General features: G+C 38.8%; 1 protein-coding gene across 1 annotated transcript in view; it reads left to right on the forward strand.

Moving 5' to 3' along the window:
- ENPP2 (ectonucleotide pyrophosphatase/phosphodiesterase 2) overlaps positions 1-24,815 on the forward strand; it is a gene marked incomplete at its 5' end in the record, with an annotated part of 56,364 nt that overhangs the window by 11,543 nt on the left and 20,006 nt on the right. Inside the window, 8 exons of the mRNA XM_084213102.1 lie at positions 284-381; positions 1,417-1,496; positions 2,712-2,831; positions 11,233-11,288; positions 13,451-13,516; positions 14,282-14,354; positions 22,448-22,559; positions 23,886-24,011. Of these exons, the coding sequence (XP_084069228.1) occupies positions 284-381; positions 1,417-1,496; positions 2,712-2,831; positions 11,233-11,288; positions 13,451-13,516; positions 14,282-14,354; positions 22,448-22,559; positions 23,886-24,011 (731 nt within the window). The remainder of the gene's footprint in view (positions 1-283; positions 382-1,416; positions 1,497-2,711; positions 2,832-11,232; positions 11,289-13,450; positions 13,517-14,281; positions 14,355-22,447; positions 22,560-23,885; positions 24,012-24,815) is intronic.

Genomic DNA, 24,815 nt, shown 5'->3' on the forward strand with positions numbered 1-24,815 from the left:
TTCTATAAGCATTTTCCTTTATGGGTTAAATCTTTTGAGCTCAGGGAAGGTGTCTTTTATGTTGGATATTGGCCCTTTCACTCACTGTGAGTGAGCACTGGCTGTTACAGAGTGTGAGGATTATCAGTTGCTCATGGTCTGTTAAGTATGTAAAAGACTATAGGTATATAGTTTATACAGTAACTGAACTTCTGGATTTCCTAGAGGCTCAGTGAGCAAGTGGAAATTAAAAAAACTAAAATTTTGAAATGCTGCTTTATATTCCTGCTGCTTTTGTCTTTAGCTTTGTTCGTCCTCCTTTGATCATCTTCTCTGTTGATGGTTTCCGTGCATCATACATGAAGAAAGGGAACAAGGTCATGCCCAATATTGAAAAACTGAGTGAGTACCTGTATTTTCTGTCAATAAATGAAACAGTCTCCTGCAGCCCAATTGCTTTCATTGTTTGTTGAGCACCAGAAGGGTCAGCATGGAGATGAGATGGCAGAAGTCTCCTTTAAATTAGGCGATATCAACTGGTGACTTGAAAGCACCCTGAATATTGTAGCACACAGCTGCTGCTTTGGGAGATGCTCATAATCAGTGACCTTGATGTGGTTTTGTCAGCAAAGAAGTTCATCTTTAGTACATGGTACATATCATGCATGCTTACAGGCTAGTTGGTAGGTGCCCACAAAATTTTCCACGTGGTTCAGAAATGTCAGAGGTATGGATAAGTGGCTGCAGAAGCTGTATTTGTATTTCAGGCTGGTAACTGGCTGAAAACATGCCCTACACTCACCCTCCTGGCAATGGGAGTCCCCTTGGGTTTGTGGAGGACTGGGTGCACTGAATATTTGAGCCTCTCTGTACTGCATGGTAGTTTGTGTATTCCTGTACCCTTGAAATGTGTTGGGGTTTTTTCCCCTGTGTGTGTGCCAGCCCTCATATTTGTGTAGCCAGCTATGGTTGGTTCAATGATCTTGAAAGGCTTTTCCAGCCTAAATGATTCTGTGATTGGGGGGGGGGGACGGGGGGGTGCTGAGGCCACAAAGCCCAGTGTGAAACTGCAGCTTTGGTGTATTTATTACCTAAAATAAACCTGTGTTTTCTCATGTTGTTTTACTTAAAAAGACACTTCCAATGACTCCAGATGGAGACTAGCTCAGGAAAAAAAAAAACAGTCTATGGGAATATAGCTGGTTCTGTAGTCATCTGGAGGCATTATTTCAGTTGTCAGCTGTGAAGTACAAAGAGTGCATGAATGGATTTACTACTGTCTTACTGCTGACTGCTGTTAAGCAGCAGAAAGTTAATTTAAATTAGTTAAAATTTAACTAGTTTCTGCATCGTTTTGAGTCACAGAAATTGCTTTCTCTTGTTTGGTTTTTCATGTCTAAGAGCTTTGCTTCCTCACATTTGCATTTGATTTTTCAGGATCTTGTGGTACACATTCTCCTTATATGCGACCTGTTTACCCTACAAAAACATTCCCCAACTTGTACACCCTTGCTACTGTAAGTCCCTGGGAAGGATTTTTTTCATGATAAAATGTTGCACTGGAGTAGAAGTGTGTTATGGGAAGCAAGGTTTAAAAAAAAAAAATATATGTGTAACTGTTTCATTGTCATCCTTTTTGATATTTCTTTATAATAAGTATTTTCTTCATTCGAAGAAAAAGTATTTAAGTATTTTCTTTTATTTTGAAGTAGTGAAATGGATTGTATCTCGCCATTATACACTGTCACAGCTTTCCTGTGCTTTCTTATGCCTGCTTTTGCAGTTATTTGTACTGCTGCATAATTACAGGTCAAAGTTTTCCTAGGGGAAAAAAAAACCACCCCTGAAATGCTGCCCTGAATACAACCAGCAGTTGTTTCTCTGCTGGAGCAGCTGGAGTCAGTGGGGCAGTGTGCAGCTGCTGAATGTGTCTGGCCCTGCAGAGAGAGGAGCCGTGGCTGTGCTGCAGTGGCAGGGCTGGCAGCCAGGCTGTCCCCACACCTGTGTGACACTGATAGTGCTCCCAAAGCTGCCAGAAGGGACTCTCCACCTGCAGCTGCAATTTCCCCCCCACTTTTTTTTTTTTTTTTTTTTTTTTTTTTTAGGCAGCTACTGCCCAAATATTTAAATAGATGAGACAGGAGCATATGGAGAAAGAATAGGTTGGGAGGGGAGAGGGCCCAGAGAAAGGAATTTTCTGCACTTCTCTCTGAATTGCTTTTACTGCAGGACAAATTGTGGTATAAAGCCATGGCTTTGGGTGACCTGCCTCCATTTTTTTTCTTGGAAATAATTTATCTAACAGAAGCAGTCATGAAGATAAAAATAGTATAAAATGGAAATGCTAAGTGTTACTCTTGCAACCAGAGAATGAAATTACTGTGTCCATAAAGGGCATTCATAAAGAAGAACTGAAAGTACAAACAGATCTTGTTTTTATACATTTATACTTTTTCTTTGATGACCTCAAACTAACTTTTAAACAGTGTGAAAAACTTGAAAGTATTGAGTAACAGGAGTTTTTTATTCTTTTTAACATAATTCAATCTTCTCTTATGGCTTTCATTGCTACAGCCAGATTTAAATGTGCTTATCTGAAAGTAAAAATCTTTTCTATTATGTAGTTACAAAGATATTTATTTTAAAATAATTTAGTGGTACTTTCAGATAGCTAGGAAGCAATGCATTTGTGTGCATTAGGGTTTTACTAATTAATCTACTTCTGCACAAAGGGACTCTATCCTGAATCACATGGGATTGTTGGCAATTCGATGTATGACCCAGTGTTTGATGCCAGCTTCAGTCTTCGAGGGCGAGAGAAATTCAATCACAGATGGTGGGGAGGTCAACCAGTAAGTTTCAAATTCCCTCCTACTTTTTTCTCCCTCCCTCTTCTCCCCTCCCCCTGTGCTGTGGAACATTGCCAATAATAATAATTAAAAAAACCATATGTGAACAATTTGTACCTAATCCCTACCCCCTCCCCCCTGGGCTGGACCTCCATCTATCAGTTTAATGTAATGTTTTGAGTTGGCTTTTGCTTTTCAGAATAATAAATCCATTGACTTTGGAAAGGTGCTTGCACTGATAAGTATAAATTAGACACAGCTAGGATAAAACCCTCACTTGAGGCAGCAGTGTAGCACTGATTTTGTTACTATGGCATAACGTTTCCTTTTCATTATGGATTTCTTAGGTTTTTGTCCTAGTAATGTTCTTGAGAAGTTTTAGTGTAAATATTTTGTCAGCATAGCATGGCATAATTTCATAATTATTATTAAAGTCCAGAAGTAATCACTGTTCCAGAGGTTGTGGAAACTTGAGAATTAATTTCTGCCTTGAGCACAGCAGCAGAGGCTGGTCCAGTCTCTTAGATTAGTGTTGGACTTGGTTTGTCTAGGTCTGAGCCCTTTATTCTAGGCAGTCCCTTTGCTTCTGCTGCACTTTCTCCATTGGTGCATGCTGTGGTGGCTTTCTTTGACAACAAAAGTAAAACCAGTAAGTTTTAAGTGCAGGAAGCCAAGGTGCATGCACATTTCATTGCACTGATTGCTTAGGGAACTATGGTTTAAATGCTCTCTGATGAACTAACCTCACAAAAGAGTGAGACGGTAGAGGTGAGGAAATCGGAAGGGGTTTGCGAACACCATAATCTGTCATTTCTGTTTGCTGAATTGATCCATATGATTCCCCAAATCTCTTAAGACAGAAGTATCCCAAGAGGCTAAAGGGAGTTACTCTGACAGTTGTAGGCTTAGCAAGTGTCTGTGTTGTCTGAAGTCGTTTAGTCCGCAGCAAATGTGAGACAAGGCAGTTTAGAGCTGCCGGCAGACGTGTGACAGGCAGGTGTGTCTGGCTGTAGCTGAGCCAGAATGAGGCATTTGTGATGTTGTAAAGTCTGTCAGTGAGTACAGGCACTCCCTTCACTCCCTTAGCTAGCTATGACCTGGGTTAGCTTTTGGCATGGGTGGTGAGGGGAGGACAGGGTGAGGAACATAGCTATTACCTTTCCAGATGGAAGCAAGGAATCAGGATCAAAACTAGGAGCAGCGAAAGAGCAGCAGTGTGGTAACCTCTTCATCTCAGCTACAGCCAGAGCCACACAGTTAAAACCTGCTCCAGTCTGGAGCTGAGCTCATAGATAATCTTGAGGCTCAGCTGCTGTGTGACAACTCACTAAGCAGCTGGAATTCAATTATGCATTGCAAATTTAATTCTGCATCTTACCTTAATCATGGTTAGGTAGGAGTTAGTGGAGAACTAATTGTTGGGGCTTGTACAAATGTGTCTACTTTTAAAATATGATATTTTAGAAGTATGATACAAGTCTATGAATACTTCATCACCTGCTGTGTTGTGTGGGGAACATTGTTAATTCCCACGCCCATGTTACTCCAGGAAGTAAAAGATTTTCTGGATGAAAAATTTCATCTGAGAAGAGTTCAAGAAAGTTATGCAATAGTGAGTGACCTTATGCTGGATGAAATCCTCAGAGGATGGGGTGTGTGTGTGTGGGGGTGTTGCATACCCAAGTAGGGATAAAATAAATGATAAAATAAACCAGTTGTTCTGAAGAATTGTTAAAAAGGAAACACACAAATCATGTAATAAACTGGACATGTCTTTGGAAAATTGGAAGCAAATGCACAGAGGAAGGACTATAATTCAATCCCCATACACAATAACATGAGGGAAACACAGAAATTGGGCAAACCTGATAGAGTGGTCACAATAGCTGGATAGGGAGATGAGAGATCTCTTGCATAACTATCATATAAATTATACTCTCTCTGCATGTGCAAGAATTGCACATTTGATAAGAGAACTGCAGACTTTTAGAAGAGAAGAAGTTATCTCTATGTATTGGTTAGATATAGTCAGTTTCTAACGCCTTTTTATAATTTTCTTTAAATATGACATTGACATAGACTGCCCAGAATAGCTGGGTGTTGAAAGATGAGACAGTTCAATTAAAAGGGTAGAAAGGGATGCCTGGTCTGTGTATCAAAGGAATCCTGTCTGTCATATCACATATTCAGCTGGCTCTTTTTAGGTCCTGGGTCTCAAACTGAAGTACTCAAAACCTGCAGAGTTGGGATATGGTTTGCACAGGATTGGAAATTACTATTTTTCTGTGCAAGAAGGCAGAAAAAGTGTCTGAGACTCCTAGCTTTGTGTTATGGCTAAAATGCCTAGAAGAGAATGTAATTTAACGTTGATAATTTCTGAAATATTTTCTTGCTCCTGGAAACTGGCCTACTGTATATGGCTCTATGAAAATGTAGGGGGGTTTGATGGTCTTTCCTTCTTTCTTTCTTTAGTTGTTCTAATACTCAGTCTTTTGCTGAAAAACAGCCAGATTACCCCAGACATCAGGGGGATTTGGCAGATGAATATCTGAATGCTTTTACTCCACAAATTATGAGAAGTTAATAGCAATAGGAAAGACAGAAGTGGGGAGAAAGTAGCTTGGAAGTGTTTCAGGGTGTTGTAGCTGGTTGTGGGACTTCCTGATTTAGTATACAATGTTGATTTATTATATAAGCTTAAAACAACTTTGTTTTCAAAACAAAAGTGTTTCATAGGAAACAGCCATAAAACCACTCCTCATACTGCAACGGCATCTCACAGAAATGGTGAGCATCAGGGCCCATGGGGGAAACTAAGTTTATTGCTCATTTTTCCTGACACTGACATTCTTGTTTTCAGCCAAAGTAGCTTTAGGCACTAAATTTAGGTCCCAGCTGTGTTTGGCTTCTGTTAAGCACTAGTTTTCCCTGTCTTGGTTTGATGTAGGGAGTTTAAGCTTATAGTACATATACTGGGGTTTTTTTAAGTGATCTTTCATGATCTTTAGAAATAACCCATTAACCTCTCCAAGGTCAGAAGAGGCAAGGTATACAACTGCTGGTTAACAGGGACAGAGGCTCCTTCACAAGGTAACCTGGCTTGCATCTGAGTTTGGGTCCAAAAGATGTCTTTCACTTCAGAAATATCATAAGAGTACTGATGGATGTTTAGGGTGCCTTATATGTAGCTTTAAATTAACTATCAACCTTATGAAGACTACAACCCTCAAAAAAGGGCTGTCTTGAGATGCTAATCCTTTAACATGGCCATGATATTCCTAGGTATCAGACAGCATGTTGTGAAGCTCTCTTGGTAGTCTTCAAGGTATGCCTGTGGACATTAACTATCATCACTCTGCATTTTAACTTGACATTCCTGATTCATCCAAATTTATATATCAGTATTTAGAATAAAGCCATTATTGGAATTTTGTTGATTTTGTCTGTCTAATAATTACAGAAGGAGCTTCAGAATGCTGTCGTCTGCCTTTCCATCCTGAACAGGTCTTGCGATCACTTTGTTGATTGGTAGGGGAAGCAGAGGGAAAGATGTAATTCTAAGTACTTCTTTTTATCCAGCTTGAGCCACGAACAAACAGCAGGACTCTATTTACTTAATAGACTTTTTGTACCAAAAATCTTCTTGTCTGGGCAAGAAGGAAATGCTTAGTTGCCAAGTCTGGGAGAACATTTGTCATGCAAGAAGTGTGGAAGGGGCTACTCCACATTTTACCTTGTTGGCAGAAAAAAATGCAAATGATGCAGGAGTGGTATTAATTCTACATGCTTGCACCAGTCTTGTACATGTTTCTTTACTAGAAAATGCTGTGATTTCCTCCTTCCCACCTTTGCCTAGATGTGAAAGGCACTTCTCATTGCTACATCAGCCTTTGATGCAGCCTTTGATTCAACTGACATGTCAAATATGTGTCAGCCTTTGTGAAGTGGGCTCTTGTTTATTCATGGAAGATTAAAACCAGGGAGGTGTCCTACTTTCTGTGCAGATTTTCAAAGAAAATTCCACAGCTATCTTGAATAACTCTGGATTAAGTACTTGGACACCTGTGTGCAAGTGTGTCTAGCAGTAAGAAGAAGGGAGAACCTGGGAATTCCATGTTCCATGTGACACCTAACCTGTTGCTTAGCCTTGTCTACTTTCACCCATAAGTAATGGAGGAGAATTGTAGTCATTCAACACAGGGGATATAAAAATAAAAGTAATTCAACTTCTAGGATATGTTTAGTATATATCTAGGAAAGCATGTATACTATTTTTCAGGACACAGGCCAGTGTACTAGGTTTGAACGTGTGATTAAATAATTTAGTAGGTCTTTTAGTATTGGAAAAACTAGATATTGTTGGTTTCCTGTGGGATGGTAGGAAGATAGAGTGGTTGATCTCATTATTTTTCAAATATTTATTCCCTTTCTCTCTGCTTAAGCAAATTAATTCAGAAATAGGTCCTTTATATAGTTTGCAATACAATTAATCTTGTTCCCTACGCAAGCCAGGAGTGGACATTTGACACAGTTAAACAGCTGACTATAAAATTCTAACATATTAACAGTTAAATCCAACAAAATTATGTATGGCAAATAAATTGCACAAGCTCACAAATGGTACTGACCTTGCAGAACAATAACCTTTATTTGCTTCCTAATTTCAGCTGGTTTGAATGGACAAGGAAGAGAGGGCATCTGGTAACTTTTTTCTGTCCCACCCTCCTGCACAACCTATAGACTGCCCTGAAAGACAATGAATTTAACTTAGACAGTGAGAGGTGTTCACTGATGATAAGACTGCAGTAAGAGTTTGCTGCTAACATTTCTATTGAAGTTATTATCCTATAGCCAAAGTACTAAATAAACTTGTGTGCTCCCATCAGTTGCCCCAGTCTGTTGTCTAATTTTGCCTACCCACTAAGGGGTCTGGTTAACAAAGGGTATTTCTAGTAGAAACAGCTACCACTAGGCGCATCAGCAGTGTCTCAACTCTAAAACATGATGAGTATTTTATTTAGAGCTTGATCAATGCAGATAGGAATTCTTCCACTTCGATATGGCTGCTTCTCTGCATGCTGAAAGACATCCACAAACGTATTGCTGAGTAGCAGTTTTAGGTACCATGGTGATAGTGTTGAATTTTCTTAATTTGGATTTAAATAAATCAAAGGGCTGGCTGTTTTTTTTTAATTTGGTCCCCCCCCCCCCCCCCCCCGCTTAAAAAACAAAGGAGAGCAGAGGTCCAGTAGTGATTTCTTGAAAGCTTGAGTTGAATCAGGATCTGCCTGCCAAAGTCAGGTTGGAGTCATTGAGACTCACTCAGATGTTGTAGACAGATAGGGGCCCTTTGATTTGCTGATTTTTGACTTCAACAGATCCTTGTCTTAGCTATTCATCTTATTTCAAGTGCAGCAGACACATGTACTCATCTGAACTGCTAATGCCAATGCAAATGGCTGCATTCCTGAGGTGAAATACTGGCAGGTGCAGCTTTTCCCTCTCTGAAGCCTTTAGGCTGAATGCCTTTAGGCTGCACTTACTGCTCTTACGACTGCACAACTGGGAGTGATCTCCACTTATGTGCATTACCCGCTGTTTTCATGAAGCACACTCTATGCTCACCAAGAATGAAAATATAGGGACCACTTCCTCACAGATGTGCTGGCTCCTTGGCAATATACCAGTGATCCAGTTATTCATCTGTCAGGATGACAAGTGTTTTACTTGCCTGGCTGGAGGGAGAGTGCCTTTTGGCGCATGTTTAAAATCCTTGCCTAAAATACACAGGGTCAGAGGTGAATTCAGCTGTGGAAGAAGCAGCACAGGATGTCTTCAGCTGCAGAGGCAAGAAATTGGCTGGTCTTACTTAGACAGCCAGGCAGACTGGACAGTTTGGGCCTGTGTGGACCAAAGTAGTAGGACCAAACTAGAGTTTGCAGATGTAAAATCCAAACACAGAATTCTCTGGACTTAGTTTGTTAGTACCTTCCCAAAGATATCTGCAAAATTATTTAGAATATGCAGGAACACAAACATTTTCAAAGAAAAATCTGCTGTGGGGAAAATGGTTCTCCAAGTAGAGCAAGACAGAGCATAACAACAGTAGGAGCTGACACATATTTCATGCTGAACGTGTGTCTTTGACCACCTTTCTCTACCAGGACTGGGCTTTTCTCTATGAATAAATCTGCAATGCAAAGGAAATTGTTTTAAGTGTGGGCCCTTTTTCACCTGTGAATACCATGATGCACTAATGAATATGTAATGAATAACTGCCTTAATTAGACAGTATCTAGGGTGGTTATATACCCTGACTGTGCTGACTAATGTGGCACAAACATGCATCCTTGCATTGCAAGCATACTTCTGCTGCAGTGTATGGGCTGAGTGACATGGTCACTGGGTTGTAGGCATGCTTCCTTTCCTGTTCACTTGCATCCTTCTGTCCCATCCCATCAGAGCTAGTATCTTGTGATATTCAAACTTCAGTATCCTCACATACTGAAATCAATATTCTGTTATTCAACTCTAACCCCCAAATTCCAATATAAATTCAAAGCAATTTTTTTTGGCAGATACTGTGCAGCCACATCATTTTGTGATCATTGTCACCGTGCAAAATGTGGTGCTGGTGGAAGGCTGGGGCTGCAGAGGCTGGGGGAGATGTTTGGGGGACTCCCTGTTTGGTGGCTGCTTGAGTGTTTGTAAATATGAACCGAGCCTGAAATCAGATTCTTCAGGAGAAGCACCTGAAAACAAAGAGTGGGCTCCAAACTCCTGGCCATTCTGCTCCTGATCTTGCTGCACATATTTAGTAAAACAGCCTTTCTATGGTCTTACTCTGGGTGTAGTTTTCGCATTATTAAAAAGTTAGAATAAAATGGAAACAAATGACCTTTTATAGCTGTAATTTTAATTTAATTGGACTGAGTACAGTCAGATTTGGTGGAATAGAAGATGAGAGCTAAAGGTTGTGTCCCGGGCAATGGAAATGCAAATATGACCAATTTTCCCATAAATTACATTACAATATCCAAATCTAATTGCTTTTAACTATAGCCTCATTGTGCAAATGATCTTTCATTACTCTGCCAAATCAATTTCAATTAAGACCGATGTGTGAGTAATTCAGGCAGGACATTTGAATGATGCATGTCCAGAGACAGTTTATAAGTGTCTGTGTGAGCAAGGTACAGGGACCTTCGTATTTTTAAAGAGTTGATTTAAAGTAAACAAAAAACTGCAATTATTACATAAGTGAGCTACATTTTGTCTTTATGCTTCATTAGATGTATACATTGCAGTGTGCATAAGTAATGGCAGGAAATAATCTAGCTCTATACACAGTGCCACTTTTGAAATGAGTTTTGAGATAATTTGGATATTTTCTTGCAAGAGAAAATTAGTTCTGTAGAGAGGTTCAACATTGTTTGCTTTCCTTGATTGTGAACCTTTCTGATTTTCCAACATTCTCATTGTTGTGCCTTGTGCAGAGTCGTAGGATAGGAGAGAGAAAGAGGATGGCAAGGATAACCAGGAGTATGGTATAGCTTTCATTAGAGAAAGATCAAACTAAACCTGTGTTTGAAAAGGGATGAATAGAGGGGAATATCATGAATGTTGTATAGAAGTGGGAAGAGAAAGGATTAATAACCTGTTTTGAAGTATGAGAACGGTACCCTAACCCCACTGAAAACCAGCAGGTTTCAAAACCAAGCAGTATTAAAAATACACTCATGGAGTGTGTGACTACATTGCAGAATTTTCTGCTGCAAACTGGTTTATAGCTAGAAAAATACAAGGGGCTTGAAGTATTGAATAAAAGGATTTGAAAATTTCATGGAGATTTTTCAGTCATTCCCATCAATCACCCCATCGGTGAGCTCAAGAAGTTCTTAAACATCTGTGTAGGAAGGTGTCCCACCTTGCAGTCTTAACACCTCTGTGTGGCCTTTTTTGTGTGCTCTCTTCTAACACATCTTCTGCTGATGGTTACTGATTGCAGGATTCTGAGAGCAGGGACATTTATGCAAATGCTGATTAGTGTTATGTTCCTTTCTAACTCCAAAACCTGAATGCTAAAAGGTCAGGTGAGTAGTGGCTGGGTTTTGAAAACTAAATTAAATACTGAAGGAATTCCTGACCATGAAACTTAGTGCTTTTAATTAGAGCAACATAGAGATTTAGGGGTGAAAGTCTTCAGCACAGCAGTTAACCCACTGCTACAGAGTTAGCATAGGTTTGTCACTCCTTGTTTTCAAATTAGGGCCGAGGCTGAAAACTGCAATTTTCATTTCTAGGCTCAGCGTAGAAGAATGTGTCCTGAAAACATTTTCTTTTGATTTCAGAAAGTCATTAGAGATCTGAAAACATTCTAATCCTCTTATATTTTCCTCATTAGATTTGGATTACTGCAGCCAAGCAAGGGGTGAAAGCTGGCACGTTCTTCTGGTCTATGTAAGTACCTTCTGTTTGCTGGAGATTTTTAACTAATAATTCTGAATTAACTCAATATAAGCAGTTATTAAGTTGTTTTCCTTTCTCTAATCATTTGGTAGGTTGGAGACTTTATCTGTAACCCTTTATTTGTGCAGTGTTTCTGATAACTAAAGCTACTGTTTGCTGCTTTAGATTCATGCACTGACTTTTAACAGTTGCCTAAAGAAAAGATGTGTGCCTATGTGAAAAATTGCCATCTTTCATTTCAAAGTGTGTTTTTTTGCTTCCTTAGTATTGCTAGCAATGTTTCTTAGTCCTCTGAGTGTGGAAGACTCTTATTGTCCTCTTATATGAATTGACATCACCAGTCTAATTTACTTAAAGGTCTGATTCATTCACTTTACAATACAATCTGTCCTTTGAGCAAGATACCCAATTTCCCTTTCCTAAGAGACAGCCTTGAGGATCTCTGTAGTTTGTTCTCTTGTTCAAGGATTTCAACTTATTTTCCCTTATTCCCACTAAAATGTATGTTTACAACCAAAAATGAATGAATTTGATAATTTGATAATTTTTGAGGAATTCATGTAGATCAGTCTTTCTCTTACAGCTTCTGACAGGATTGCAGGAGCAAAGAAAATGTTAAACTATAAGGGTGAAGTAATAAGGGGATTTGACTATTTTTCTTTTGTGATTCCTTTAGAAATATGGTTTACTGTTCTAAATATCATAAAGCACGTGGAGGGAATAATAAAACACACCACAAGCTGATGATAGGTTTAGGCTTGCAAGATGAAATCTGACAGAGCTCCACCCTGGTGCTCTACAAACTAAGCTATAGCTACACAGTCTACATAAACACCCTGGCCAATGCATGCTTGGGGATACAAAATGTAAAAAAGGTGGCTAAGGACAGGTTGTATGAATGGCACTAGTAAGGGAGTGAGGCAGCCAATTTATGCATGATTGAAATATATATGTCTTAAAACTGTATTATTTCCTTTGGTACACGGAATATTTTGGGGAGAATTTTCAGGCAGACTTTTTCAGGAAAACAGAATTTTCAAAATATTTTAGTCAGAAATTAGTTAATTGAACAAATGGATTTTCTTTTTCTCATATTGCACAAGTAATAAAAACATAAAAGTTAGACAGTATCCAAAATTATTATTCCAGTTTAAAATTTTGCCTTATTTACAAATTTTAGAATAAATTCTCATTTTTATGGTTTTTTACAACCCAAAGTTCTCCGTGTATTTGGAGACTGAGGACTACTGTTTGTCTACAAGGCATTAAAAATAAAGGTATTTGCAAATGGCTGCTGCCATTTCTATTTTTCTCGCCAGAGGTTTCCAAAGAGTGCTGAATTCAGTTCATTGTGGTGACTGATGGTGGTGTCTGATTCCTGCCTTGGGATTCTGCTATTGAGCCAATGGATTCTGGGCTGACTGTGCCATTGTATTAAAATGACTGTGTGGTCACTGACCTACAGAGCTTTCCTAAGATGAGATATTTGGAACTTTAACAGTTTCTAGGGTTAGTCATTCTCATTGCATGAACTTGGCCTCAGCAGCCAAGTGAGAATGGTAACCACTGTACAAACAGTGGAGTGGGATGGGTCTGCTCTGCAGAGTGAGAAGCTGTCAGGGTTTGAGTCCCTGTGCTGCTGGCCTGGTGTTTCAGATGGCTCTGTTCTGATTCACACCAGCCTAGCCCTCAGTGGCTACTGTTAAGGCAATGAAATTATTCCAGTGTCTGGAAACAGGACAAAGGAGTACTACCAGAGCAGGGTGATTTTTTAAACCTTTACTGATGTGAGCAATGTAGTGGATTTGACCCTTGCCAGCATACAAAAAGGTTCTTCTGGGTTGAAGCCACCAGAATGGATCTTTTATTCACTCCTGCTTGAAGAGGTAGATTTATTGCTCTGAGTTCTGACTACATTTGAGAACGTTTAATTATCTTTCTTTTGGAGTATGCAAACATTCAGGAGGTCTGATGTGATTCTGCTTGAAAATTAAGAATCCGTATTAAGCAACAAAGAAGATACAGCATGCTAAAAGCAAATTATGCTATTATGATACATTATATTAATATTAAATTCAGTTCATAGCAAGCATTTTGTTGATGCTTTTTGTATTCTATGATAATAAGATATGTTTTTGTATTTTGTGGTCCAGTGTCATCCCCCATGAGCGCAGAATATTAACAATACTTCAGTGGTTAACCCTTCCAGACAATGAAAGGTAATTCACTTGTTATCTGCTGTTGGATAACTGCTAGTTTGTCTTCTCTTTAGAAGTAGCTGGAAGAGCAAGCAAAAATTTAATTCTGAAATTTATGGTTGTCTGTTACAAGCCATCACTGATTTAAGGATTTGTTTGGCTTTTGTGTTTAGTGTGAGTTCTTTGTGATTTGGGGTTTTTTTGGTTTGTTGGTTTGGGTTTTTTGGGTTTTTTTCCTATCAGCTTTTAACCGTCAGCAGTTTGAATCTTCCAAATAAATGTATGATAAGAATTTATTTCTTATCAAGAAGCATGTAATTACATAGATTAACTTGCATTGTTCTTATCCTACTGAGCCTAATATTGTTTAACAACCTTACAGGCAATGGCAATTGTAGAACTGGACACTGAGCTCTAGGAAAATGTTAAGATTTTAATTATGAGTGGGTTTTACTGCACAAGTTCCCACATGCTGCTGCAAGGCTTAGGCAAGCTGCTGTTGGGATTTCTCCTCCAAGATTTAGAATGAGCATGTGTCCTCAGATGGTACCCCATGTGCCTCTTGCATGTGTTCTTGGGTTTAGTAAAGCTGCAGAACAACTAATCATGGCATGGGAACAGAGAACTGCTAAATAATTGTAGGATTCCATGGCTGAGAAACAGTATGATTCCACAGAGCCAAGTCTCATTGGAAAGCTGACTTGGTTTGACTTGACCTGGCTAGCCTGTGTTTTTGTGGTGTTGTCAAAGGAAAGCTAACCTGAACAAGACCTTTCTTTCTTTCAGGCCTTACGTTTATGCCTTCTACTCTGAGCAACCAGATGCTGCTGGCCACAGATATGGTCCTTTCAACTCAGAGGTTAGCACAGGGGTTTTTTTCCTACAGAAAAGCAGGTGTCTCTAATACTTTTTTTTTCTCCCCAAAATATTGATGCTGCTCAGGAGTACCATTTTTAGCAAGTTTTTTTTCACCTGTTTCTGCAGTATGCTTCCCCTCTGCCAGAGAAAACAAAGTTGTCTTCTAAAGGATTTATCATGTAAAATTCACTTCTGGGAGAAGGAACTGTCTCTGCATTTCAGGAAGATATTTCTTGGTGCGACACGATAAAGCCAATGAAAAGATTTATTTGGTGAAGACAGGAGTATATTTGTGTGCAACAACATAATTTAACTTTCCTCTAACAGTTTATCCTTCTGAAAAGTAATTAAAATATAATACAGATAATATTGAGATAAAATGTAGAGAAGAAAAAAGCTTTCTTTAAAGCTGACAGCCAGCAGTAGCCAAAGTAATAATTCCAGTCTGTCAGGAAATATAAAAAGCTGCTAGTTCCAGTTTCATATAGGCCCCACAGAGGTTCAGAAAGCTTTTCCAATAATGTTCCCTCAGGTCCATATTGTTGAGTTTGGAAAAACTTTTAAAGCAGCATAAGGCATTTTAATGAAAACTTATGTCCAACACGCTGCAGTAGTTTAACCTCTTGTTTGACTTTGTGTTGCTGGCTGGGACTGATGGATATTGTTTCCTCTAACAACACTGTCCAGGTGACAAGAACTTAGGGATAATGCACTTGTCTGGGATATGTGGGGAGGGAAATTAAATGCTCTACCCAAATATCCTGCTTTGAGTGGCTGGGATCTGACATCCTGCAAAGGTCCAGTGCAAATGCATGCCTGCAGATTCCCATCACAGGACTGCAGGAGTTTATATGTAAGATTTTGAAAGGGTAAACAAATGTCTGCAATCTTCAAAAAGTGGGGAGTGTATCAGATGCCCACCCCCTGGAAGGCAGTGCCAATCTCCTTGAGCAGCCAGGTACCCAGCAGTAGTTTCTTATTTGTTTGGTGTACATCTGCTGGCTGTTCTTGACAGTGGAAGAGAGCAAAGAGAAGCAGCATTAATATTTTGTAGTATAGTTGAGTTATTTGGGCTGTTTAAACAGTTTGCAGAGGTTATGAAGTTGCTGTGAGTAGCTGCCCTGTTGGAGCAGTTTCAGCCATGGTCCTAAAGCAGTGGGTGTGAGGAATTATTCCAAATCAGCACTGAAGCACCATGTTGGATCGATAGAAGCAGTCCTTTTTCTGGATAAGCAGGGGTTAAGATCTGCCAACACTTGCTAAATTGACAGACATGGATATGTGTCCATGTTGTCATTTGGCTCAGGAGTTGTGTTTGATTCAGTCAGGCAAGGTACTGGTAATGGGAGCTCTCTGTTTTAATTATGTAGTTTTTAATAATGCTTTATAGTTCCTTGTAGTGAAATGTTGCAATTACTATATGTGCCTTATGATTGAAAACTTTAATTTTATTTATCTGAATACAGCCACTTCCTTCTGAACAGAATGATGGGGCTTTTTCCATGGACTTAAAAGGGGAATATTAAGATGATGGCATTGTAAATGTTCTTTCAGTTATGGTGTTTAACAAATCTGCTTAGCATCCAATGTGGCAATCTAATATCAGGTTAATTATAAGAGTCTAAAAAGTGAAGTGTAGCAAAGTGTTCATAATAGGCAAAGTCATTATAAAAGCAAAAAGCTGCCAAAGGCTCTTCCTGTAGGGGGGCTCTTGTGGATCCTTATCTGAAGGTTGATCTCTGATTGCAAGGCAAAGCTTCGGCTCTTGATAAGTGTGAATTAATAGCTTATGAGAGTTTTGAAAATAGATAGTTTCATGTCATTTGTATTAAACACAAAACCATGAAATTGATTTTTAGCAAATTGAGAACAGATGAATTAGCAGAATAGCATGTATGGGTTTGCAGTTCAAACAGGACCAAACTTTGTGAATGGAAACTTAAGTAAATGAATACAGCTGTGTAAGTACACAGATGCTGAGCTTTGCTAGGGGCCTGGTTTCGGGATAGAAGAGCTAGAGGAAGCATTTTATATTGTTTCTCTTAACACTGGTTTCAGTATTTAGAAGCTGTGAAATTTACAGCATCTGGAAGAAAGTCCTCAAAAGGATCCCCTCTAGCTAATTCCTTGATACCAAGAGCATGACTTCCCTGTGAAATATTTTTTTTCTTGTATACAGCTGGCAGCAGTTAGACATTTGGAGTATTACTGACCACTTTTTCTTCATGCAAAGGCAGATCAACCAAACAATAAAGTTTGAAAACAAGCTTGTAACAACTCTGTGTTATATTTACAATGGGCTTCTTATTTCTTCTTTTGAAGAGTGAATATTTCATGCTGATTTTTCTCTCTGCAATTAGTAGTTTGAGGAATAATTATTTACCTTGAAAACCTCCAAATCTTTATTAGAATGGAGGGAATTTTTATTTGAGTTTATTATACCAAATAATGTTCCAAATTTATTTTAAATAAATTTAAATCTTTGAGGTTTAATGGCATCCACATGGCTCTTAGATCTTCCCAGCACATGCACAGCAGCCTATGTGAAGAGTGTCTTAAAGCAAAAAGCAAAGGGACTTAGATACACTTAAAAGTTATTGGTGAATTGCCAGTGTTTTTTATAGAAATGGAATTGATATTATAACTAGTCTCCACAAGTGTAACTTTGCATATCCACTAACATGAATTTCAGTGTAAATGAGTTGAATGGGTTGGTTTTGGGGTTTGGTGGGTTATTTTTTGTTTTGTTTTGTTTTTTTGCTCTGGGGTGGGAGTGTTTTATGGGTTTTTTTCTTTAAAAACACTTAAGGGGGTATTTCAGTGGGTTCTATTATGTTTCCAGGAGCAGTGGGAGTTATAAAATAATATGCTTGCTTTTGATTTACTTCTGCCTTTTTTTTTTTCTTTCCTTCTATGCTTCTGCAGTTGAACTCTGGTAGGTTGGTCCATCCAGGTCAAGAAGCAAAGCTTTGGCTGGCTGGTTACCCTTGTGATGTTACAGTTTCCTTCTGTAAGCGGGGAGGGATTCGGTTCCCTCCTCCATAACTCTGTTCTGACTCTTCTCAAGCAAGACTAAGAATTGGCTGGTTAATAAGAACTTGGCTTTTTTTTTTTTTTTCCTAGCTAACTTTTTTTTTTTACATAAAATATTCTAGAAATATACTACCATAAGAGCTCTGAAATACATCAAAATCTGGCAGTGCTAAGCCGTTTCTGCTGCTCCTCTAGCATGCTGTCTTGAGACAGTCACCTCAGTGTTCAGACCGCGGTCTCCTGCGCTCGCGTGTTTCTGGCATTGTGGAGCTCTGTCTGAGCCAATTCAGAGACAGTGAAATGAGAGTCCTTCCTTTCCCTGCCGCTCCTCTCATCAGGACTGCACAAAGCTTGAAGCGTTTTAGAAACAGAAAACTCTGGTGCTGCTTTATTAAAATGCCTTTCTGGAGAAAGACGAATGAGACTGGACTAGAATCTCCTTTCCAGCTGCTTGCGTTGGAAGCACTGAAACAGCATGGCAGATGGTAACATCCCCTTCTTCCCCCTCCCTGGTTATGGAGCTCTGTAACTCAACAACTGGGAGAAACTGCCTAAGTACATAGAACTTAAATAGCATCATAAATCTCCAACTCTCCCCCAGCCCACTCAGCGTGCTCCATTGCAGATTGTGGTTTATCTCCTGGTAGGTGTCACCTGTCAGCTCTTCTCACACCATCTCGAGCAGTGCCAAGAGCCTGCGAGTTGTGTGACAGTCAGCAAGAGTGGGACAGTTGAAAATTACAAGCAAGTTGATTAATGGGAGAGTAGTTTATTTTAGCTAGATTTTAGGGGTTTTTTCCTTCTACGTTTTTTATTTTTTCTTCCATAAGTCTGTCCTAGGTATTTGTGCATTTAGGAACAATACCATTACCCAGTGAGATGCCACTCTGAAACTGCTAGGAAATTAAATTCTCAAAATGCCCATAAAGCTGGTAATAAGGCAGGTAGCAGCACAGATTTCTCATGCACTGCCACTAATGTGCCCCACCAAGCTAATTTGAAACTCCATGCTAATTGAGTCTCACCTGCATAGCTCTGATCTGCAGACCCCAAATAGTGGCAAATGGGGTTCTGGTGATTTCAGTGAGGTGCAGGGTGTGGCACACAGTAGTGGTACCAGCTGGTGCTATGGATGAGAGTACTTGATTTCACTAATTCAGCCAAAACATTGATGTGGGAAACCTTGCAGAAGTCATTGAGACGGGCCAGCCTCTAATGCTCATACCTGAACTGTTGTTCAAGTGAAATGTTGCATTTTCACCAGTACTCGACCCCGGACACTCATTAAGTTGTGTGCAGTGAATTTTGCTGTAATTGAAATTAACTTAAATCTCAGTAATATAAATGGATTAATATTTTATAACTAATACCCCCTATATAACTGTCTTTTCAAACACAGAAGCCCCACCTATCTTTAGAAACATCAATTTAATTTGCTTTTATGCTGTCTGCTCTTGTAACTGCTGTTCTGCTTTCAGTACAATTTGGTGAATTCCTCCTTAAAAAGGGGTAGATCCTAAATTGTCCAAAAGCCTAAACATTTGATAAGGCCATAGCATTTATGCTTCAGGATTATCTGGCACAGGTAGCTTTACTATCTGATGTGAGTTGAGACAGGCTTTTTTTCTGAGTCCAGACATCTCTCCCTGCCAGTACAGGAGAGTAGTTATGGCTCCCCTCTTACTCCGCCTAAGAGACCTAAGAGAAAGCTTCCTCCTAAGAGGAGACAGGAAAGACCAGTTGCAGCTCCAAAGAAAAGAAGAAAAGTTCATAGAGTGGATCAATATTCTACGGAAACTCGTCGGAAGAAAGTAAGTTCCAAAAATTTATGATGGAAGTGCCACTTTTTAGGCACTAAGCTGTCTTTATTTTTTTCAATTTGGGAGTTCTCTCCATGCTTCAGGTTGGGATTTTGCAGCCAAAACTTTTATAAATTTAGTAAAGGACCCAAAGGAGAGCAGCCAAACCAGACCAAGCCTTCTGGGAGCTGTGTTTTTCTTGTTTCAGACTGTTTGCATTAGGGAAAGTTATCTTTATCATCTCTTTATTTTTTAAAACCCAGCCATCAGCTGGAGGCAATGTCAGAAAAATCTGGGAAGACACTACCACTGCTGCTAAACCTTCTGAACCATTACAAGTTCTGCAATATGTTGTAGCCTCCATAACTCCCATCTCATGGGAGCATGGTGATTATTTGAGGTTTTGTGTCTAGTCATGTTTCCACAACATCACGGTTGTGGAAATATCCTGAAATGTGACTAATAAAATCTAAAAGGAAAAGAACATTTGTTTTAAAAATACACATTTTCAACTCATTTTGTGACCTTGGAGGGTAAGGAATTTTTCTTGCAGGATTTCTGAATGGTGTATTTGCAAGAGGTGGTGTGTAAATCTGTTTTCACAAGGAAAACATCAAATAGAAATTGCTTTATTAGGAAAAAAGTGCAAGTGGATGGAAAGAGTATTCCTTAGTGTACTGTCTTTATCCACCTGGCACTAACAATCTACATATTTCTCCTTTAAGCTAGAAACAAAAGCCTTTACACTCCACAGTATCCTACAAGAGGCTATAAACATCCTTCTCAAAAGATTTTTTGTAGGAATTTTTTGTGGGATTTTTTTGGCTTGTTGCACAATTCAACTTTAAAGACTTATTTTGAGACACATTATTTAAGTATAAAAACATGGCAGGCAGGGGCATGCAAAAAAAAAAATCACATATAGAACCCCAGGAATTTTCTAGAGAACTTTTAACATTTTTAGATTTATTGGAGATGAGAACTAATAACTGCTATGGATGATATTGCTATTACTCACTAATTTGCCATTCCCAGTGATACCCTTCCAACATGAAATAGAGTAGAAATAATATTCCTAGTAATGTGAACATATGTTGCTCTTTTTTTGCCTTTATTTCTTTGAATGAAAAGGTCATCCAAACTTACCCCTAAGGAACTTTTTCTTATAAGTCAGCTGTGAAAATTTGACACCGTTATTTCAGAAAAAAACTCCCTACTATTAGATAGTAGTTGCCATCATATCTGCAAGTTAATCTTTTGATGTTGCTTGACAGCAATGAAATGCTGTACAGGATGGATCTTACCAACTATTAAAAAAAATTAAGATCCTTCCTTTCCTTCCTTTCCTTCCTTTCCTTCCTTTCCTTCCCTCCCTGACTTCTTTCATGACTTCCTCTATGGGAAAACTTGTGAGAGAATCCAGCTGGGTTTTTTTGTGTTTCAGGTACCCCACCCAGCACTTTGACAATGCTGCAAAACTCTTTATTGTAGCACCATCCTAGAAATCCATGTATTTTGAAAGATAAAATGGTTCTGTACAGTCTTCCAAAGTCTTGATAATAGGTGAAGAAGGGTTTATGCAACAGCTTTATTTGTTTGCCAGTAAATTTTTGAAAGTTACATCTGGGAGGAGCTGTAAGAGGAGGTCAGATTGCTGAAAAGGGTAGCTAAACAGAACTATGACTTGAAATCCTTGAATTATTGTTGCTGTTTATCATCATTATTATTTTTTAAAAGAAGACTCAAGCTTGCTGACAAAAGAAAATCTTACTAGGAAATCTGTCTGGATTTCCAGCTTCCTTGAATACATTTTGGATTCTGAGTAAAATTGTATTTCCTTATATGATTGACACAATATAAATAATAGACTTTCCTAAAAATGGAATTTCCATTTGTAGAAGAAACTCCTTATACTGGAGAGTGAAAGAATGCTGAAACAGAGAATTTTCTTTTTTTCTGAACTTGAAGGTTTGAAAGTTTTAACTTAAATGACTACTTAGGCTTTTCTGAATTAAAATATTTTAAAATTTCACTCTTTGTCTGAACCATTTCCATATGTTGTAGAAATTGTTCCTCCTGTTCCCCACTGTGATTCCTTCTCCTGTAAGTCCCTTTTCTGTATTTATAGAGCCACATGGGAGTTGACATTTCCTGTCTCGTAACCTAGCAGACTCATTTAACATCTCTCCCTTAATGACTCAGGCAGAGGGAGAATTTCTGAACCATCTCTTTCTGGGTCACACTAACATGGTGTTTATTTTAGAAAATTCTGCTGAAATCTGTTTTTTTCTCATCCAGAATTTATCATTCTCTTTGTCATTGGAAGGATTTTTTTTATTGTGGCTACCTGAACCAGCCAAATCAGACAAGTGAGGAAGAAGTTGCCATATAGTGACAATAAATGCTTTCTTCTCAAAATCAAAACAAAATGAGTCTTCTGCCTAAAATCTTACTTTTCCCCTCTTTGTGCCATCTGGTAAAAAATGTTTCATTTTCTTAAGGCTGAAAACTTAGTCCTGTGTCTTGCTTTTTTCAGTTTTTTGGGGGGTTTTGGGATTTTTGTTTGTTTGTTTGTTTGTTTTGTTTCATTTTTTGTTTTGTTTTGTTTTTAATAAAAAAGAAACCTTAATGAAGAAATCACAGTACAGTATCTGTGTCTTCTGGGGCCTGCTGACAATTTTGCCAGAATGTCATTTGAGCTGTTGGAAACTCTTGTCTTTGAAGCTGAAGAACACTCACTCTGAGCCCCATGTGCTACTCAAGTGACATGCATCTTGTCATCCTGGTGTCAGATGTCCTTTGAAGTGAACTTCATTAAGTGCCTTGACATGTGAATCCCAAGTCTAAAGCTTCATTTGACACTCATTTTTTGACTAAAACATTCACATGAAGTGCTGTTTTCTTTCTCTGCTGCTTTCTATCTATAAGAAACGAACTGAACCCCAAAGTCACATGTGTCTTTCTACTATCTACACATTGTTTTACCAACTATCCACATGTTCATGGAAGGCCTAGGATCAGCCATAAAGACCTTTTGCTGTCTTGTCAGCATCTCAGCAAGGCTTTCTTACAATGAAATCATGGTGTGGATATACAAAAGGAAATGGTGCAGTAATTGTAGGAGTAACAGCTCAGCCAAGGCTTTGCCTCTTGACCTGGATGATTTCCCCATCAGAGTTTTGCCAAAGGACCCACATTTGTAGAAGTAGAAACATTGCAATGACAGAATTAACTTTTTTTTTCCTTCTGAATATTTATACAGATGATGGTGAATCCCCTGAGAGAGATTGATAAGACAGTAGGACAACTAATGGATGGACTGAAACAATTGAAACTACATCGATGTGTCAATGTTATATTTGTTGGTGATCATGGTAAATTTTAAACCATAATATTTATGAGGAGATAAATGCTTAAGCAACGTAGCTGTAAATATAATAGATAACCTAAATCAAAGTTCCATTTAAGATATTTTCATGCTGATATTTTTTTCTGGTAGTTTAACTCTCCCCAAAAAAGTTGGTGTGGACTGGCTGGCCACTTGGCTCACCTGTTAATTGTCATCAAGGGACACTTTTTTTTCATAACAGTGATTTGGGTATTTACTTCTTTACTCAGAGCTTTTCAAATCTTGATGTTTCTGATATCACATCTAAGTGTGGCTCTTCATGCATGTATTGGAGGGCTATAATTTGCCTAGAGTAATCTTCTTGTCAGTTTTTATGGAATGAAAAATTTAATAGCCTTGTTCTCCTGTACATGAGAGGAATAGGACTTTAGGCATTTCCATGCAATTAGCAGGTAAATTATCCTATTAGAATAAAGACTGGAATATCTTTCTTATGTCTCTGGAATACAAGACTGTGCCTCACTTAGATGGAAAAGTAATCAAAATAATGGAGGAAGTAGGTAAAAAGATATTTCATGGTCAGATGTCATCACCTAAAAGCGCAGATACTATTTGGTAGGTCTTGTTCCTTCAAACATTAGAATAACTTTGCAATATGTGAAATAGTAAATATTAGCAAAGATAAAATGAAAGTTTTATTAAAGGAAAACCTGGGCTTGCATAACTTTTTTAGCAATGCCACCAAAGGTCCTCTTCTTTTTAGGTCTTTATTCCTGACAGTCTGACATGAACTGCTACATCAACAATAAAATGGCATATGCCTTGTTTCTGGATGTGGGTAGAGGAGGGTAAGGGTCAGGAAGGATTTCCTGGGGTGGCAGTTCTGTGCTGAGAACCTCCTGTGGCTGGCAGTACATTCCTCCCCACCACAAATATCTGCAAGAGAAAATTGTTTATCTGCGGCTGCCTTAGAACAGACCACCAACAGACAATACCTTTTGTGTGCTATTCCTCTTAAAATCATTTGTTTAAAAAGAAATAATCCCCAAAGAAGTACATTAAACTAGAAACAGACTTTGATTTTTCCATGAGTTTAATTTGGAGTTGAGTCAGTGCACACATGTTGTATGTGGTGACTGTTCCTGCAATGCCTAGACTGGTATTTCTCTTGCATAGGCACTCCTAGTTTGAGTCCCACCAGTGTATTATGTTGGAATTAGATGGCTGTAAAGAACAAGTTTAGTCATCCAAAAGGAAATAATACATAGGGTGTTTGAGGTCTCCTTTTTTTGCTGTTCTGGAAGATGTGTTTATTTTCAGGGTGAATTAATTTTACATTTCCTTTCTGCAGGGATGGAAGACACAACTTGTGAAAGAACTGAATTTTTAAGCAACTATCTGACTAATGTGGATGATATAATTTTGCTGCCTGGATCTTTAGGGCGAATTCGCCCTAGGTCTAGCAATAACCTAAAGTGTAAGTTAATTTAATTGTACCTTTTGTATCCTGAAAACTATACTCTATTCCTTCCTTGAAATGATGCTCTCCACAGAGTATAAATTTGCAGGGTGTTGGCAGGAATTTCAGAGGGAATCCCACTGAAGACAGCTGCTTGCTCCCTTTCCAGTTTGTACTTCACAAACCCCAGAGTGGTAGAACTGTTCAGGGGAGTGCTTAAAAGTTCTGGGTTAAACACCACTCTTCTGTATCATGGAGGAATGGGAGCTCCAAGCCAGTTTCACATGCCAGTTTACATGTCACTGTGAGTTTATTCATGCACTTCTCTCCTCTGTCAACTAAAACTGTGTTTGGGCGATCTCAGCACTGCACAGCTTGGATGTAAAAAAAAAAAAAAAAAGCATCTGGTACATTTTATGAGCTAATAGGAAACAAGTGGCCTGTTAATTTTGAATTCAGTAGTTTTATCATACTTCTGGCATAGATGAGAAGTCATGTGGGTTTCTAAACAGCAACAGACTGGAGATGTTGAAGGATATAAGGAAGGTTAGTGCATGCATCCAGGGCTAATGTTGTAAGTAAAGCTTCTTGTTATTTTGAACCATGCTTTTAGAAGTTTACCTTGACTTAGTGTTTGAGATTAACTGATCTTTGACAATAGGTCTCAGAGCTCAGGCAAGAGTCCTCTGGTGAAACCAACTCTGTAATTTCAAGCATTTCAGACCAGCTGCCCTCCTTTTGCCTCCAGGGCAGCAGTACCAGGACAGGGCTTTGTGCCAGCACCCTGACTGCTCTGGTTCAGCATACAAGGGCAAACCTGGC

Source organism: Fringilla coelebs (assembly GCF_963513975.1).
Source record: "Fringilla coelebs genome assembly, chromosome: 1".
NCBI lineage: Eukaryota > Metazoa > Chordata > Aves > Passeriformes > Fringillidae > Fringilla > Fringilla coelebs.